We start from the raw sequence: 18,026 nt of genomic DNA, 5'->3' as shown, positions 1-18,026 counted from the left end.
AGGTAGAATATATGAATCCTTCCTGCAAATTACCAGGAAAACCTCGATATAACAGACTAATTTGAGCAAGGGTGTGTCCTTTAAGCCAAAAGTCTATTAAATAATAAAGTAGGTTTTCCAAATGCATATGTTAAAATGACATTTTGTAATTAATTCACTGTTATTTTAAACAAATTTTAGAATGATATTTTAGATTACCTGTTTTTACTTATGTAGTCTAATTTGTGTAATTAAAATTATATATGAAAAGTTTAATTTCACAGAAAAATTTTCTGTATTTCTGTAATTTTAAATTTATACTGAACAGGTCTAGTAAATGCATGCATTCACTAGTCACCGAGAGTAAACAAATGCACATAGCTGGGGCTTAGCAACACCTCAGAACCGTGCCTGCACACATTAAAACTGCTGCAGAAAGTCATGCAGTGTAATTACTTCCTAATCATTTCCCAATCATTTTTTATAAGGAGTGACTCTTGGATTTAAATATGCAGACTATAGTTATAGATATATAATATTTACTCACATAAATATTACTACAGTGTTTTTTCTAACATATGACCTATTTGCTAAAATTTGTTTAAAGTTATAGTGAATTAATAACAAAAAAAACCTGTTAATTTAATTATAAGCAAACTTTGCTTAAAAGCATTTTAAAATTGACAGGGTATTATTTTTCACATGTGACATATGGACCAGAAATTTTGTGTGTTAAATCCAAAGTCCAAATGTAGATCCCCAAAATCAAGGCCTTACTGTACTAGTTTTCAGGCCCCTACTCTCTCTATTCCCTTTATCTAAACTCATAAAATTTTAACTGGGAAAGACCTTATACAGTAGTTTGTCTTTTTCTTTAATAAAAAGGAAATGGAGAAGGGGAAAGGGAAAATACCTTGCCCATTGTTAGGGACTTTTCCATTGATTATATTGTGCTTGGGCTGTGAGCTACATTTTATGTCACAACTCATTACACACATGACAGACATAAGTAGTTTCTTTTTTTTTTTAATATAGTTTATTGATTTTTTACAGAGAGGAAGGGAGAGGGATAGAAAGTTAGAAACATCGATGAGAGAGAAACATCAATCAGCTGCCTCCTGCACACCCCCCACTGGGGATGTGCCCGCAACCAAGGTACATGCCCTTGACCAGAATCGAACCCGGGACCCTTCAGTCCGCAGGCCGGCGCTCTATCCACTGAGCCAAACCGGTCAAGGTGACATAAGTAGTTTCTAAAACAAAATTATTATGCACTCTGATTTTTTTCTATTGGTATTAAAAAAACAAGACTTTGTATTTTAGTGTCTGTTATGACCTTTAAACTGATTTCACAACTCACTCCCTCATCAGTGGCAGTCAACAAGCTAGATAACTTTGCTAGTTGGAGTCAGATATTTAGTTGGTGTGATTTAACTTATAGGATAAGGCAACCAGCTGAGTGGTGCTCCCCCTGTGGGAGTGCACTGACCACTACGGGGCAGCTCCTGCATTGAGCATCTGCCCCCTGGTGGTCAGTGCACATCATAGCAACCAGTTGTTCCACTGATGGGTCGATTTGCATATTAGCCTTTTATTATATAGGATTGTTACATCTGCTAGCAGAAGGGCTGAGACCAAAATGGCATCAGCAGGGCAGAGTAGAGGGAGCAGGATATTTATGTTTCTTGTAAAGGTCAATCAGAGTAACTGGTTAGATCAGATTTAGGTGGTCCACTGGGAACTGGGTGAAGCAGTTTACTGGAAACCAAAGGCTGTTAATCATGAGACCTACAATGAGAAACTGGTTGGTGAACAGGAAAATCGCTGGGAGGGGCAAGAGCCCTAAGCAGGGCATAATGGAGTGCAAGAATGTGTCTAACATTCCAGCCTCTCTTTTTTTCCCCTGTAAGCTGGAATTCCTATAAGCTGGGGTTCCTACAAGCTGGGGTGGATGAGAGATGTGATCGCATTCTTCTGTAGCTTCTTCATGCATAGGTGGGGTGTAGAGATGCCCCTAATTAGTCAGTGATAGAGGGAGGAGATAATATCTAGTGTAGGTCTGGAATAGCATCATTTCCCCTATGGATCTGATTGCCTGAATATGGTTTTGGAGGAAGGAGGAAAGGGCTCTTAGGATGCCCAGGCCAAAGACGAGTGCCAAGACAACATTAAGAGGGGTCCACCTAGAAGTAAAAGCTAGGAGGTCCAGTTAAGATTCTGTAGCCAGGAACCCCAAGATTCTGAAAGTTGATGTCAGACTTTTGAGGTGCTATCGACCTTTTTTTTTTTTTGTCCTATCTCTTACTATGCCAGACTGATTGGTGTAAACACAGCATTTTTCCTCTAGGACTAGGCATAGCCCCCCTTTCTCAGCTGTGTGGAGGTCAGGTCCTGTCCGATTTTGCTGCCAGGGAATCTGTCTCATACTGTACTGAGTCAACACTTAGGGCAGTTTCCTCTAAGCTTTCTGCAAGGTCTTTGGATAGGCTCTGATAATAGGAAAGGGAGGTTGCCAGTCCCCCTATACCAGTGCCTAGGCCTATAGCTTTTCCTATGCAGGCAAGGAAAGGAAGGAGGGCAATACCTCTCCCGATCCGAGTGTAAGCAGTGAGAGGAACCTTGAAGGACCGATTAGTGGGGGCAATGTCTGTTTCAGAGGTGAGATAGATTAGGGTGCAGGTCCCAGTCCATTTGGCTGGGAGACAGAGATAGGTATCCTCAGGACCAGCTTTTACATCCCAAGTCACTCAACAAGATCGCTGTCGAGCCTTCACCAACCAGTTTCTTGGAGAAATCGTGCTGCTGCAACCCCTTGCTCCAGTCATGAGGAAGATATACAGTGTTCCAGACGACTACAGTCAAAGTCCAGCCCCTTGTGATCTCGATGTCCCCCCTCGGTAACTACGGAAGATATGACCTTCGTCCCTATTCCATAACACAAAAAGAATGGAATATTAGATCTGATCAAATAATTGAATGGATAAACCCTCCCCTGGGAACTGATCTTTGCACCACTTCACAACCAATATTCCCTTTCGCTTAGACTACATTCCACTTGCTAAGACCCGTATCTTTCCCTTCAGGACTGGTCCAGAGAATTATCTGCCCAGAAAAAGCCCACTTATAGTCCTTTAAAATCTCTGACTCCCTGTCCCTGGGTGCTGGTGCCATTTTGAAAGGGCTCAGCCCATCTGGTTTTCCAGATGACGACATAACCTTAACCCTATAAACCCTTACCACTTTGGCCTCATGCATTCCTCTTTCAGTGACCCTAACACAAGCCACATACATAGGTCTCCCAGAGGTATTGCAGGGGCATTTTAAACACACACAGAGGACTTCTCGAAGCCCACTATGCAAGGAATTGTTTTTAAAGTGCCAGGTCTGTGGTGATTTTGCTTGGCAGTATGGACCCAGGTAACCATTTAGTCTAATAAGAGCTATACGTGTAAGAGACATGGAATCACTAATTGTCAGCATGTATTTTCTTCCAAGGGGCTCTCTTGAAAGTGTCCAGAAGAACAAATCAGCAGAATACCAGCTGGAGGTAAATTTGAGGAAGATAAAGTACTGTGGTGGGACAAAGCAGGGGAAACTCAGAGTTCAGATTTCTCTCTCTGTTTTGTAGGAGGGCGGTTTCTTCGGAAGACCGTTTCTTTGGCTGAAGAATCTGTTTTCATGTCTCCTGTCCATATTTAAGAAAAATGAGCAGAAGTCTCAGGATACAGCTGAGGATGAAGCTTTCCTAAAAATGTAAATGATTAGGAACAATTTAGAATTCTTATCTAAAATGAGGAAATAATGAATAGTTTGTTTTTTTCAAGAGTAAAAGCCTTGGCCTTCTTCTTCTTACCCCAGGGAACAGAGTGAAGAAGCCACAGGAGAGAGGATAAATACATCAGAATATCCTGCGGAAGAGCCAGCAGAGGAAAGTGAAGAATAAAACCTCCACTGATTGAACTACATCCTCAGCCTTATTAGCATTATTAAACATACTGGAGGCCTGTTGCACAAAAAGATTTGTACAATAGGCCTTCCCTTCCCCTGGCTGCCAACACCGGTTTTCCTCTGGCACCCGGGACCTAGGCCTTTGCTCCGGCCAGAGGCGCCTTCAAGTCTCTTGCTGCTCCGGCGGCCGGAGGCACCTTCAAGCCTCTCACTGCTCCGGTGGCCAGAGCCACCTTCGGTCTTCGCTCCACCGCTTCGCGCCTACGTATGCAAATTACCCACCATCTTTGTTGGTGGTTAATTTGCATATCTCGCTGGCTAGCCTATGGGAGGCGTAGCGCAGGTACGGTCAATTTCAATCTTTGTCTATTATTAGATAGGCTATTTCAAACTAGAGGCCCAGTGCACAAAAATTTGTGCACTCGTGGGGGTCCCTCAGCCCGGCATATGCCCTCTTGCAGTCTGGGACCCCTTGGAGGATGTCCACCTGCTGGCTTAGGCCCGCTCCCTGGGAGATCGGGCCCAAGCTGGCAGTCAGACATCCCTCTGGCAGCCCTCGGGGGATGTCCACTTGCCAGCAGGGAGCAGGCCTAAGCTGCAGTCAGACATCCTTAGTGCTGCTGAGGAGGTGGGAGAGGCTCCCACCACCACCGCTGTGCTGGCAGCCATCAGCCTGGCTTGTGGCTGAGCAGAGCGCCCCCTGTGGGAGCGCACTGACCACCAGGGGGCAGCTCCTGCATTGAGCATCTGCCCCCTGGTGGTCAGTGTGTGTCATAGTGACCAGTCATTCCCAGTCGTTCTGCTGTTAGGGTCAGTTTGCATATTACCTTTTTATTATATAGAATAGAGGCCTGGTGCATGGATGGGGGCCAGCTGGTTTGCCCTGAAGTGTGTCCTGGATCAGGGTGGGGGTCCCCACTGGGGTGCCTGGCCAGCCTGGGTGAGCAGCTGAGGGCCGTTTTCAGGCTGCCCACAGCCCCTTCAGGGTGGGGGTTTCCACTGGGGTGCCTGGCCAGCCTGGGTGAGGGGCTGAGGGCCATTTTCAGGCGGCCCACAGCCCCTTCAGGGTGGGGGTCCTCACTGGGGTGCCTGGCCAGCCTGGGTGAGGGGCTGAGGGCCATTTTCAGACTGACTAAGCTCCCGGTGACCGAAGCCCCCAGCCTTTTCTTTTTTTGTTTATTTTTTTATTCGCTCCAGCTCTGTGGCCATGGCGACTGGAAGCAGGTATCTGGGGTTTATTTACCTTCTGTAATTGAAACTTTGTTGCCTTGAGAGGAAGCAGCATCGGGCCGGGAAGTTTGGCTTCCTCCATCACTGGAGCAAGCAAACCTCCTGCTCGCTCCAGCTCCATGGCTGCCGACTGCCATCTTGGTTGGGTTAATTTGCATATAGTCGCTCTGATTGGCTGGTAGGCATGGCTTAAGGCATGGCAAAGGTACGGTCAGTTTGCATGTTTGTCTTTTATTAGTGAAGATGTGTCAATTCAGAACCAGCTCTAGCCATGAGGTAAGGAATTAAAGTGTAAATAGTCAAGTATTTATATACAAATAAGGAGGGCCTTAGGCAAGAAAAGCAGGGCTGAAGCTGGAATCCCTGGGGAAACCAATACTTCCTCAAGCAGCAGTGTGGTCCAACCAGGTGGAGAGGTCTTCTCTCCCTTGTTTCCCCAATACACTCAGTCCCTGAGAACTGGAAGACACCACCTCCCCCAGGGGTATAGGCTATTCTGGTGCTCTGTCCCCCTGGCTCACCATTTATTTATCATACATTTGACCTCCTAACCATAGAGGATCATTCACTTTCACCTCTCTCAACAGGCCTTTGGAGTTGTCAGAATATTTTTGTCCCTGAGCCTATTCGCCCCTCCACTCCACCACCCCTCCACGTTTCGCCCCCCCCCCACCCCCCCCCGCCAGCCAAGTTTTTAGATCATGCACAAATGTGTGCCTTGTCCTGGTTTAGCAGGTTCTTCACCCTTAAAAGCTAGTGTGTTGCCAAAACCGGTTTGGCTCAGTAGATAGAGCGTCGGCCTGCGGACTGAAGGGTCCCAGGTTCGATTCCGGTCAAGGGCATGTACCTGGTTTGCGGGCACATCCCCAGTAGGAGATGTGCAGGAGGCAGCTAATCGATGTTTCTCTCTCATCGATGTTTCTAGCTCTCTATCTCTCTCCCTTCCTCTCTGTAAAGAATCAATAAAATATATTTAATAAATAAATAAATAAAAGCTAGTGTAAAATTCATAGGGTTTTTGGTATTCTTTTTTAATTAAAAAAAAACCTCCCAGCCTGGCCAGTGTGGCTCAATTGGTTGAACATCGTCCCATGTACCAGGAGGTCCATGGTTGAAATACTGGTCAGGGCACATGTCCAGGTAGTAGGGGAGCATCTTTCTTGCCCTTCCTCTCTCTGAAATCAATAAAAATAATAAAGAATCAAAAGTCTTTTGAAAAAAAAACCACAACAACAGAAACCCCTCTAAACTATTGGATAGCTACCAGGGAGTTGCTGGAGATAAAGGGTAAAGAAGAATGTGTGAGCAGTAACTGCCTACGACTTCCCTCCTCAGGACTGTATTTCAGGAAATGTACTGGTGGGGCCACTGCTCCATTCACTTGTCCTGCCTCAGCCTCTGTGGACCCCACTGCGGGTCATGTGTGTGCTCCTCCGCTCCCTCCAGCTCAGCCCAGCACCAAACCTACCTACTTCTGTGTCCAACACAGATCCTTTGACGCCTGATTCCAAGTGAATGTACTGGTTCCTCCACTCCTGCAAAGAGGAGAGTCATTACTAAATCACATTAAGTCAGTGAGACTTAAATGCCTGAGTGAGTAAAAGAAATTCTGAGTGAACAAGATTTAATAATTGACTTAAATGACCACAGATAAATGCTGGTGGCTTAGCAATATGAGATGCAGAATGGTGCCAACCACACACAGGACAATAGCACAGCGCCCCCCAGTGGAGCAGTGAGACTGGGAGACAGCCCAGCATGTTTTGTGGCAGGAGAAACGCAGAATTCATATTTATGTGTCTGTTTTCTAGGAGGGCTTTTTCTGGAGAAAGTCGCCGCTTTGGCTAAGGAATATATTTAGACCTCTCAATGCCACATACAAGCAAAACATGGCACGGAAGCTACATGACAAGGAGTGTCTAATGAGGATGAGATTTTCAATAAGAATAAAGGGTAAATGGGGACAATTTGGAATTCTTATCTGAAATGGTTAGGTAGGGTTCTAGGCAGAGTGCAAAGGCCTCCAGTTCCTATGTGGTTAATTAGTTTGCGGATGCTGTTCTCTTGGTGCCTGCCCAAGTTACCTCCCAAAGTTCCTTACTGAGAATGAAAACAAGTGCTTTTCTCTGTGTTGATCAGTGAGGCAGCAAATACATAGTGTGTTTAAGGCACAGCCTGGGAATGGGGATCAGTGAGGTGTGGGGAATCCAGGAGGAGAGGAGAAACAAATGGGACCGTCCTGGAGACTCATTTCCTGTCCCCCTTTCAGTATCTCACCAGATCGCTAGCTCAGCAGGTACCAGCAAGTAATGGAAAAATAGTCCCCTTTTCCAATGAGATAATTTCTTTCATCCAACAGCTTGCATGGTGGTGGTATAGATGTTCCTGCCTCACCTTCCCTATAAGCGTGATGCATTCCATGCAGGCTCCCTCTCCACAGGACCTGTAGCCATGGGACACATGGTCCAACTAAGTCTGGCCTAATCCCCTTCTATGGAAACGTAGGGATTGAGTAAATTCTGTTTTGTATTTTAAATTTTTTTAAAAAGATTTTTTTTAAATGTGAGAGAGAAGAAAAAGAAGAGGGGGAGAGAAACGTCGATATGAGAGCAAAACATTGATTACATGCCCACTGCCAGGGATTGAGCCTGCAACCCAGGCATGTGCCCTGACCAAGAATCCAGCTGACAGCTTTGGGGTGTATGGAAGAACATACAAGCCACAGAGCCAGTCTCAACAGGGCTCTGTTATTCTGATTGGAAGTTTCCCCCCAAAACAACCAAACACTATATTGTCACATTTGTCCTCTTTATATGCTGAGTTCAAGGAATTTTGTGCCCACAAAAATCTATAAATTGTTACCGTGGCTGATATTATACGGAGCAAGACTTGGAGCCTGGACTCAAGTCCCCAACCATTACAAGGGCATAATTCGTTAATATACGAGCTCAGGAGGTCTGAAGTCGGTCTCATTGAACCCCTGTGTCACAGTGTATTAGGCCTCAGTTCCTCCTCATATGCACCTGTCTACATGGAAGTAGGGATTTGCTTGTATAGGCATAGATTCTGGAAAGACACACAAAGACTGGTGATGTGAGGTGTTTTGGGTGAAGAAATTGGATGGCTGTTAAAAGTGTAAGAGTGACTTCTGTACTTTTTCCACTTTTCTGCCTTTTTAAAATAATTGTGGTAAAATGCCCATACCATAAAATAGACCATCTTTACCCTTTTAAAAACTATATTTTTATTGATTTCAGAGAGCAATGGAGAGGGTGAGACAGAAATATCAATGAAGAGAGAATCAGTGATCGGCTGCCTCCTGCACACCCCCTAGTGGGTATTGAGCCCACAACCCAGGCTTGTGCCCTGACTGAGCATTGAATTGTAACCTTCTGATTCATAGATTGACATTCAACCACTGAGCCACACCGGTGAGGCCCATCTTAACAATTTTTTAGTGTACACGTCTGTGACATTGAGTACATTCACAGTGTTGTGCAATGATCACCACCATCCATCTCCTGGACATTTTCATCTCGCAAAACTGAAACTCTGCCCATGCCTGCTCTGCAACCTCTGGCAACCACCACTCTACTTTCTAGTCCTGTGAATTTGACCACTCTGACACCTTATACAAATGGGATCATACGGTATTTGCCTTTTTGTCTTTGACTTTCTTCACATAGCATAGTGTCCTCAAAGTTCATATTGTAGCAAGTGGGGGCACTGAATAATATTCCAGTGTATCTACCATATTTTGTTTATTCTGTCCTCCCTTGTTACCTTTGCTTCTACCTTTTTGCTATTGTGAAGAATGTTGCTATGAATATGGGGGTACAAATATCTCTTCGAGATCCTTGTATCTTTACATTTTTAAGGCATATGAATGTGCTGCTTATTTGAAAAAAACGCACACACAATAAATGAAAAATCCAAAGAATGAAATACAAATCAATAGGAATGAAAGTTGTATTTTTCCCGCTGGGGTGGAAAAATTTCAACCTCCTCAGGGGGCTCAGAAAGTTTACCCAGGAAATCCACAGGTAGATTCTCCTCAGGATAAAGGATATACATACTGGGATTGAAATGATCATCCTGCAACTGTTGTTCTAGATGCTGAGGTGTTTTTGCTAATTGGCTTGGAGTCCCAGCAACAACTTTGGTAAGCCTTTGATGCTGAGCTAGGATGATGAAGCTAAATTGGGACTAAATCAAAGGGCTTAGAATTCCCCCCAAAGGGGCTAGAACAATGGAAACATGACACAAGCAAAGTGAAACCACACCTTCGGAATTCTGTCCTTCCTGTGTCTGTAGAGTTACTTCCCTGAAAATACATGGGCTGAGTTTCTGTCCCATCTCTATGATTGCTAACCCTGGTCTTGAGGGAGTGAAGCAAAGAAAAGATCAGGGGCAATGGCCGGTTTCACTGAGGCTTTAGCATCCATGTGTCTTCCCTTGCTACTGTCAATTCCACAAATGTAGTCTAGCACCTGTTTCATTGGAAACTTTAGATCACAGACAATGCCTTCTTTGCACCCCAACTCTCCTGCCCTAGTCTTCAATTGATACCCTGAATTACATCCCCTCACTTCTTGTAGGAACTCCCTTCATACTCATGATGCAATTTCTGAGAGCTGGCTTCTATGAGTTGGGCAGGACGAGAAGAAAATGGGAACTGCTGAATCAACCACTTTCTGATAATGGACCTTATTACCTACCCCCATGATTACAGCACTTTCTATATGGAGTTATATGTGTTATTTATGCCATTTTCTCTTGAAAAAAAATGTAGATCATGTCCTGTGGACTTTAAGCCAAATTCATACCATGTCTTGTTGCTGGATTTAAACCAAATCCTGGCACATGATGATGATAATATGATGATTTTTCTGACATAGTCTCTATTTCTTATATGTTTGTTCTTTTAATAAAGGCAATTTATTGAATATAAAATTCTATCTCAGTGATTATATATGTAAGCTTTTCCATATCAGTCCTAAGTCTAGGAAATAACCTTATGTCTTATGTGTTTTTCCTTGAAATGGAAAATAGCATACTTATATACAAAATATATGCTACTGCATATGTTGGATAAATAATGTGAGGGATTCTCAGGATGAAATTTCATATGTGGTAAATTGATGTTCCCAGCTAAAATAATTGCCCAGGATCATGCAGATAGAATTGGTCACTTTGATATTTCACTGTGTGAATTATTTACCAATGTTTCTCCAATGGTACCCACACCTGATACATAGTGGAACTTAATAAATATTTGGTGAATGAATGAATAAATCACTGATTTGACTAACAGTATGTGTCCCACTATGGAGTTGAAATACTAACAGGAATGAAAAGATCAGGAAGGCCATGAGTCAAGGTCTTCGTACTTGGGGATGACCCAAGGCCTCTTAGGCAGTGAGGCAGAAAGTAGCCAGCAGTCACCACGGTGGATCCTCAGCATGGAGGAGCTTGATTTGTGCCCTAGCTTTCTGACTCATTCCAGCCTCTTTGAGGCCCCATGTCAGTCCAGCAGAGTGCTCCAGCCGTGAGTACAGGGAATTCCGGCTGAATAATTCATGTTCTGTAACATCACAGCCTAGTCCTGCTCTGCTCCCCTCCTCATTGCTTCCCAAGCCCTGGCCCTGTTGGGTGGGTTTCACTTCAGTTTCTGGCTCTGTAGTTTCATTTCCCCAGGTGTCAGTCTCAGCTCTCTCCCTTCAAGAGCAGAGGCCCCATGGATGGTTCACGGATAACATTGCCCCTGTATGGTCCAGCCTCATCCTCCTCTTTCCAGGTGTGGCCCAGAGTCAGGCTGCAGCAGACGTGGCTCCATCTTTCAGGCAGGTGGAAACAATGTCCTGGGAACCCCTTTCTAGCATCCTAGAGAGACAGTGTCTCCATGTACCTCCTTCTCTCTGCTTCTCTATCTTGAGGTCGTATCATGCTCCTCTGTATGTATACAGTGGATCAAGGCATATATGTGGCATTGCTTCAGACCTTTCCCCCTGTCCCTGTGCTCCTTCTCAACTCACTAAAAGGCAACTCCTCCTACCCAGCTTCCAAGCCAGTAACCTGGGAGTCACCCTTGGCTCATCTCTCCACTTCACCTCCTTCATCTACTGTAGTCCTTCCTTATTTGTGGTTTCACTTTCCTTGGTTTCACTTAGCCATGTTCAATTGTGGTCCAAAATATTAAATGGAAAATTCAGATGTAAACAATTCATGGGTTTTAAATTGCACACTGTTCTGATCTGTTCGGCTGGGGACATGAATCATATCTTGGCCCAGTGTACTCATGGGGCAGAATTAAATACTATAAGCATGGGTACATCCCACATCCTCTGCAGAGATTAATATTTAGAACAAATAAGGAAAACCACTATTTAATTCTCTTAATTTTCTAAGGAAGAGAGAGAAACCCATGGATTCCAGTTTTCAAAGACGTGCAAAATGTAAAACTGAAAGATATTTTACATCATAATTATAAAACTTTGGTAAGTTTTAAATATAAATTTAAAATAAGGACATTTCCCTTTTCTGATTTTCTTACACTCTGGAGCCGGACTTCTTTGGTGTCATTTACAAATCTATCATGTATTAGTTGTGTGTTCTTCCTTAGGTTAGTTACCTATCTGTGCTGCAGTTTCCTAATCTGTGATGGGATAATACTAGTAAGATTAAATACATTAGCATCTATAAAAGAATTAGAGCATCACTGGCTCATAGTAAGTGCTATGTGTTAGTTGCTGTTATCATTATTATTTAAAAAATATGTATTTTATTGATTTTTTACAGAGAGGGAGAGGGATAGAGAGTTAGAAACATTGATGAGAGAGAAACATCAATTCAGCTGCCTCCTGCACACTCCCTACTGGGGATGTGCCCACAATCAAGGTACATGCCCTTGACTGGAATCGAACCTGGGACCCTTCAGTCTTTAGGCTGACTCTCTATCCACTGAGGTAAACCAGTTAGGGCACTGTTATCATTATTACTGAATATTGCAGTGAATTTATTTTATACATGTGCAGGCCTCTTGTTCTTTGCCTAAATAACCCTATCCACACACACTTTTCCTGGCTAATCATCCTTCAAGTCTCAGCTCAATTTACAAGAGAAAAATTAGAACAACCCAAATGGACTGACCTAAGTAACAATGGTTAATTATAAATTTTGGTGTTAACTTTTGGTATATACATGCAATGAAATACAATTCATACTTATTTTAAATAAGTTGAGTTTCTAATGACAGGACGAATATAAATAAATGATAATAAGATATGCTATTTCAAGAAAGGCGATTAAGTAACATAGCAAAATGCAAAACTATGTCCAGAATGCTGGGCAATTTTGTTTTCTTGTTTCTTATTTTTTCTCAATTTTGTTAAGTGACCATGTATGTATATTTTCCATTGAAAATAAAACAAACTAATATAAGTTTTTATGAAAATCAGGTAACACATTTTGGGGAAGACTTTCTCAATACTTAACCACCACTTTCCAAAGCATGTCTCCCCTGCCTGACATAGCAGGTACTCAATAACAGTTTACTGATTTATTTTCCTCTCTTGCTGGATGTTCCAGCCTGGAAAGAGCTAGAAACAGGTATAAAAGCACAATTTGAAGGAAGTAAGATGCTTCACGAAGAATCCTGAAGGTTTGCTTGAACCCATCAAATACTGGTGACACTTTAAATTTCTGTCAGGAATGTAACATCCCAACTCATGGTATAGTCATTTATTTCACTGTCAACATCACTAGACTACAAGCTCTTGGAGGGAGTGATGGGGCTTCATTCTGTTCTGCTTTCCCTGACAAAAAAAACAGAGTGGAAATGGCATGGATAGCAAAGTCTGGGTAAATCCCAGGGAATACAGGACACACCCTCTTCCCCTTAAAGTAAGGTCCTTGACACGTGAAGATGAAACTCCACCAACAAGAAGAGACCAGGAGAGGTACTAGCATATGTGATATGAGGGATTACAGAACATTAGAGCTGGGGATCGGGGTCTTGGTGAAGGTCAGAGCATTTGAAGCAAGATTCGCACAAAGAAAAAGGTGAGGACAGAAAGGATGGAGGAAAGAAGTACAGTCTGTATGTGTGTGGAGGTCGTGGAGGAGGCAGTGATATAAGGTAGGACAACAATGTCCTTTATTTAGTGACCTTGAAGTACCCCAAGATGTTGCTCTGCCCCTTTCTATCCCACGTCTCTACAGTATCCAGGGTGTCTGTTTTTCTGTTTTCACACTTTGTTCTTTCTCAGAGCAGAAGTAGGTAGCAATTCAAGGCTGGTAGTGAGAGGGTGGGTCAGAGTGGCTAAGCTGAAGGTGGATAGAGATCTTGATCCAATCATCCTAATCACCCTCACTTGCCCACTGCATGCACTATTGTATTCCTGGTCTTTGTGAGCTTCACCTGGTCACCTTCAAGTCAGCTTCAGGTCTCAGGGCTGAAGGCCTCCCAGAAAGCAGCTGCCAAACCAAGCAGGGCTTTACATGAACACAAGGAATTCCCTATGGATGGCTGGGAAGCACCCACATGCTTAGATTACATGTTTTATCCGTAACATTGATAAACTCATGGCTAGGTATATCCAATCCCATTTTCATACTGGGGAAACATTCCTTTTTCCCCCCTTTTTAATTTTTTCAATTAAAGTTACATTCACTATTCAATTACATTCACTATTAATTTATATTTGTTTTAGGTGTACAGCATAGTGGTTAGATATTTATATAACTTACAAAAGTGAAAAGATGAAGGGATTAAGAAATACAAATGGGTAGTTACAAAATAATTATGAGGATGTAAAGTGCAGCTTAGGGAATATAGTACATAATATTGTGATAACTGCATGATGTCAGATGGGTGTTAGCTTTCTTGGGGGATCACTTTGTAAACTATAGAAGAACATTCTTTATCTGGGTCTTCCAAGATTGATTCTTACTGATTTCTTTCCTTTTGCATTATGGGTCCAAGTGAACATATTGGAACCTTTATTTCTTTTCCCTTCTGTTCCATTCTTGTTCTAGGACAGACTGATGTAAAATACCCTCCTAAATTCAGCCCTAATAAGACAGCTCTTTGTGTGTGGCACAGCCCCTAGTGGTAATAGTTTCTCTTTTTGTGTTCACATTCTATATTTGTGACAACAGGTTAGAAAGAAAATAGATTTTAGAGTCAAAAGAATCTCATTGCAAATCTTGGCACTTCCACTTAAGAGTGTGGCTTTGAGATCATCAGTGAACTCTCCTCTGTTCTTCCGTCCTTATTGCTTCAGGGAAATAATTATACCCCTACTCAGGGTCAAGGTGGGATTTGATGTTAGGTGAACAGACAGCTTTCCCAGTGCCTGGCACATAGTAAATGTTCAGTGAGTAGATTATTGTCCTGCTGTATCCTCCTGCAATCCCATGCTGGACTCTTTCTTCATGTCTCAGAAAACATGTAGGGCACTGAGATCACTCAGTACAGCAGAAGAAGGCCCAGCAATGTGACATGGAATTCTGGATCCTCTTTCCTTCTTTGACAATCCTGGAAAGACTGATGTGAAGCCTGCAGCTTCTGAAGGTGCCAACCACCAAGAGCAGCATGGAGCTCTTATATACAAACTCCTTCTAGCAGGTGTGAATGTGGCATCCTTCCTCTTGGGTTTACAATTCTCTCCTCAGTCTCAGTCACTGCCTTAGTGTACCACTTTAGAGTCCAGCCCACTTCTCCCCTCCACCTCCTCCTTTCTATCATGATGACATCACCCTGGGGAAGAGAAGCAGTGCAGAGCTTATCACTCTCAGGAAAGCCTCTTCTCCGCCAAGACCAAGAAGCTCTGTGTGGCTGTCCTCTCTCTCCTTGTGCTAGTGGCTGCCTTCTGCTCTCCAGCGCTCTCAGCACCACGTAAGTCTGTTATTTCAGGTACTACTTCTAGAGCCATGGTATAAGCAAAGCCATGGTATAGGCAGAACTCACTTTTCTAGTGGGGGCTGATCCAACATTGGCATCTGGGGATGGGACAAAAGGGAGATGGGAAAATTTTTAAGTAGGCTTCTGTCAAATGTAGTGTCTAGCAGGCATTCAGTAATATTCAAATTCCTGTTTCCTTAAAAAATAGTAACTCTGCCGAAACCGGTTTGGCTCAGTGGATAGAGCGTTGGCCTGCAGACTGAAAGGTCCCAGGTTCGATTCCGGTCAAGGGCATGTACCTGGGTTGCGGGCACATCCCCAGTAGGAGATGTGCGGGAGGCAGCTGATCGATGTTTCTCTCTCATCGATGTTTCTAACTCTCTATCTCTCTCCCTTCCTCTCTGTAGAAAATCAATAAAATATATTCTTTAAAAAAAAAATAGTAACTCGTAGACAAGAAAGTTCCTGTCTCTAGTGCCCCTCAGTATATGAGTGGATAAAAAAAGCTGAGGTACATTTACACCATGGAATATTATGCAGCAATAAAAAAAAAGGATCACTTACTCTTTGAGACAGCATGAAGGAACCTGGAAAGCATGATGCTAAGGGAAATAAGCCAGTCAGAGAAAGATAAGTATCACATGATCCCACTCATATGTGGAACCTAACGAACAAAATAAACTGATGAACAAAATAAATCTAGAGACATAGAAGCATAGAACAGACTGCAGAATCTCAGAGGGAAGGCAGGGGAGGGTGGGAAGTGATCAAATAATTTTTATGCATATATGCATAACCCACGGACACAGACAATAGGATAGTGAAGGCCTGGGGTGGGCGAAGGAGATGGGCTAGAAGGGTCAATGAGGGGAAATAGGAGCCATATGTAATATTTTCAACAATAAGGATTTGATTTTTAAAAATGGAGGTATATGTGTGCCCTGAGACTCAATCCAGCTCTATGATCTCTTAGGATCCTGTATTCAGAAAAAGTCTCCTATGCAGTGGAGTGGGATTAGATACAAAGGACCGTATTTGGTGATCTGGTAACTCCACAGAGATGCCCCTTGAATATCCATAACTAAAATCCAAAAGAGCAATTTCTTGTACAACTTTGAGCTTACCTCAGCCTTTCTTTACAGTGGACTCAGACCCTCCCACTGCCTGCTGCTTCACTTACATCCCATGGAAAAACTTCCTTGCAACTTTGTGATGGATTACTACCAGACCAGTAGCCTTTGCTCCCAGCCCGCCATGGTGTAAGTATCATGCCCAGGGCTGCTTTGGGATGCAAGGGCAAGGGCAGGATTAGATAAGGGGCATTTTGGGGCAGGGAGAGGATAAAACAGGAGGAAGACAGTCTCAGGGTTGAAGCCTTCCCAGACAGCAGTAAGGAATAGGTTATGAAGAAATTAGAGGCTAGGAAACCAGGGAAATTAAAAAAGATCAAAGGACATGTGGGCTAATTTCTTAAACCATGCTTAGAAAAACACATGGAAAAGTGATTGCTAGGGAATGAATGGGGAAATATAGCCATATTGATTGTAAAACTCATTGGTTCCTAATTTGGACAACCTTGAGGCCACAGCTAAATCCAGGGTAGAAGTTAGAAGAAATTCATTTCTAGTATCGCCCCAGCAGCATCCTCTCACCCACTAGAACTGTCCAACATGAACAGAGGGAGATATCTACCACAGACAAGGTCCCATGTGATTGTAATCTATCTACTTCTTGTTCCACAGATTCCAAACCAAAAAGGGCAGACATGTCTGTGCCAACCCCAGTGAGGCCTGAGTCCAGGACTACATGAATGACTTGGAAATGAACTGAGCCACTCCAGGGACAGGGGCAGCAGGTCTCCAGGAAAGGTACCTGAGCCTGACACTTCTCACTGAGACACACCCTCTCCATGTTCACAGCTCCTCTCAGTAGTCCTTGTTCCTTCTCTTAATTTAATCTTCATTATGTCTTGTGTTATTTTATTGATGTTATTTCCATAATTTATGTTGGTTTTGCCAAAGGACACATATTCTCCATGGAGATGGTCCACCATCAGTTTCTCTGCTATTGAGGATACATGGGTAGTGCAATTGATTCTGTGTGTTTTCATAATAAAACTTTTTTTAAAAAGACAATTTATTTATTTTTTAAATATGATTTGGTATGAAGGGAATTGCCTGGTATTATTATTAGGGGCAAATTACCATTTCCAAACAAATAAGAATGAGCATTTACTGAGAACTTCATATGGGCTAAATGCTCTAAAAATACAATCTCAATACTTTTAACGATGATTTTAACACCCATGTGAAGTAGAGACTTGTACCTTCAATTTTATAGATGAGGCAATGGGCACAGAGGTGATGTGACTTGCTTATGCTTGTAGGTCTATTTGGAGAGTACCATGAAAGAATGACTCAAAAGGACAGCTGTGATGATAAGGGTCATCATCTCCACATTTGGTAGAGAAGTTGTAAAAAGCAGCAACAGTACAATAATAGAGGAAAGGCAAGGTATTGCAGAGTCAGGAAAGTGGGTCTCCATCACTTATCAGTGAATCATTAGAAAAGTCATCTTGCCTTACTGGACCTCAATTTTCACACCTGTAAAGTGGGGGTAATATTATCTACTTGGAAGGGTTGTTATGAGGTCATGTGTGAAGCACCCATCACAGGGTCTGACATCTAAAAGATTCTCTTTCCCTCTCTGAGCCTTAGCTTTTTTACTTAAAATGGGCACAGTGTCTAACTTCCCAGTGTCATCATGTGGATCAGCTCTCTAAAGTCCAAAGCAAAGGTAGAGTGTTATCATGAACACAGAAGAATGAATGTCAGATTTGTTTCTGGAGTGTTGTGGGAGTAACCTAAAGCCATGTCTCTTTAATAACCCATCAGAACTTCCTAGTATACGAGTCAGAACAGGGCTCTGAGATAGAATTACACGCACAGTCAAGTCTTGATCTACA

General features: G+C 43.0%; 1 protein-coding gene and 1 pseudogene across 1 annotated transcript in view; both read left to right on the top strand.

The window, feature by feature from the left end:
* LOC118671442 (leucine-rich repeat-containing protein 37A-like) overlaps positions 1–4,271 on the top strand; it is a 39,802-nt gene extending 35,531 nt beyond the window's left edge. Inside the window, exons 13-15 of the mRNA XM_036339625.1 lie at positions 3,475–3,526; positions 3,608–3,732; positions 3,838–4,271. Of these exons, the coding sequence (XP_036195518.1) occupies positions 3,475–3,526; positions 3,608–3,732; positions 3,838–3,922 (262 nt within the window). The 3' untranslated portion in view covers positions 3,923–4,271. The remainder of the gene's footprint in view (positions 1–3,474; positions 3,527–3,607; positions 3,733–3,837) is intronic.
* A 6,407-nt stretch (positions 4,272–10,678) lies between these two features.
* LOC118671441 lies at positions 10,679–16,891 on the top strand (annotated as a pseudogene).
* The last annotated feature ends 1,135 nt before the right edge of the window (positions 16,892–18,026 follow it).

Source organism: Myotis myotis, unplaced genomic scaffold, assembly GCF_014108235.1.
Source record: "Myotis myotis isolate mMyoMyo1 unplaced genomic scaffold, mMyoMyo1.p scaffold_m19_p_17, whole genome shotgun sequence".
Classification (NCBI taxonomy): domain Eukaryota; kingdom Metazoa; phylum Chordata; class Mammalia; order Chiroptera; family Vespertilionidae; genus Myotis; species Myotis myotis.
Note: the sequence above shows the minus strand (reverse complement) of the source record. Positions and strands in the feature narration are given on the sequence as shown.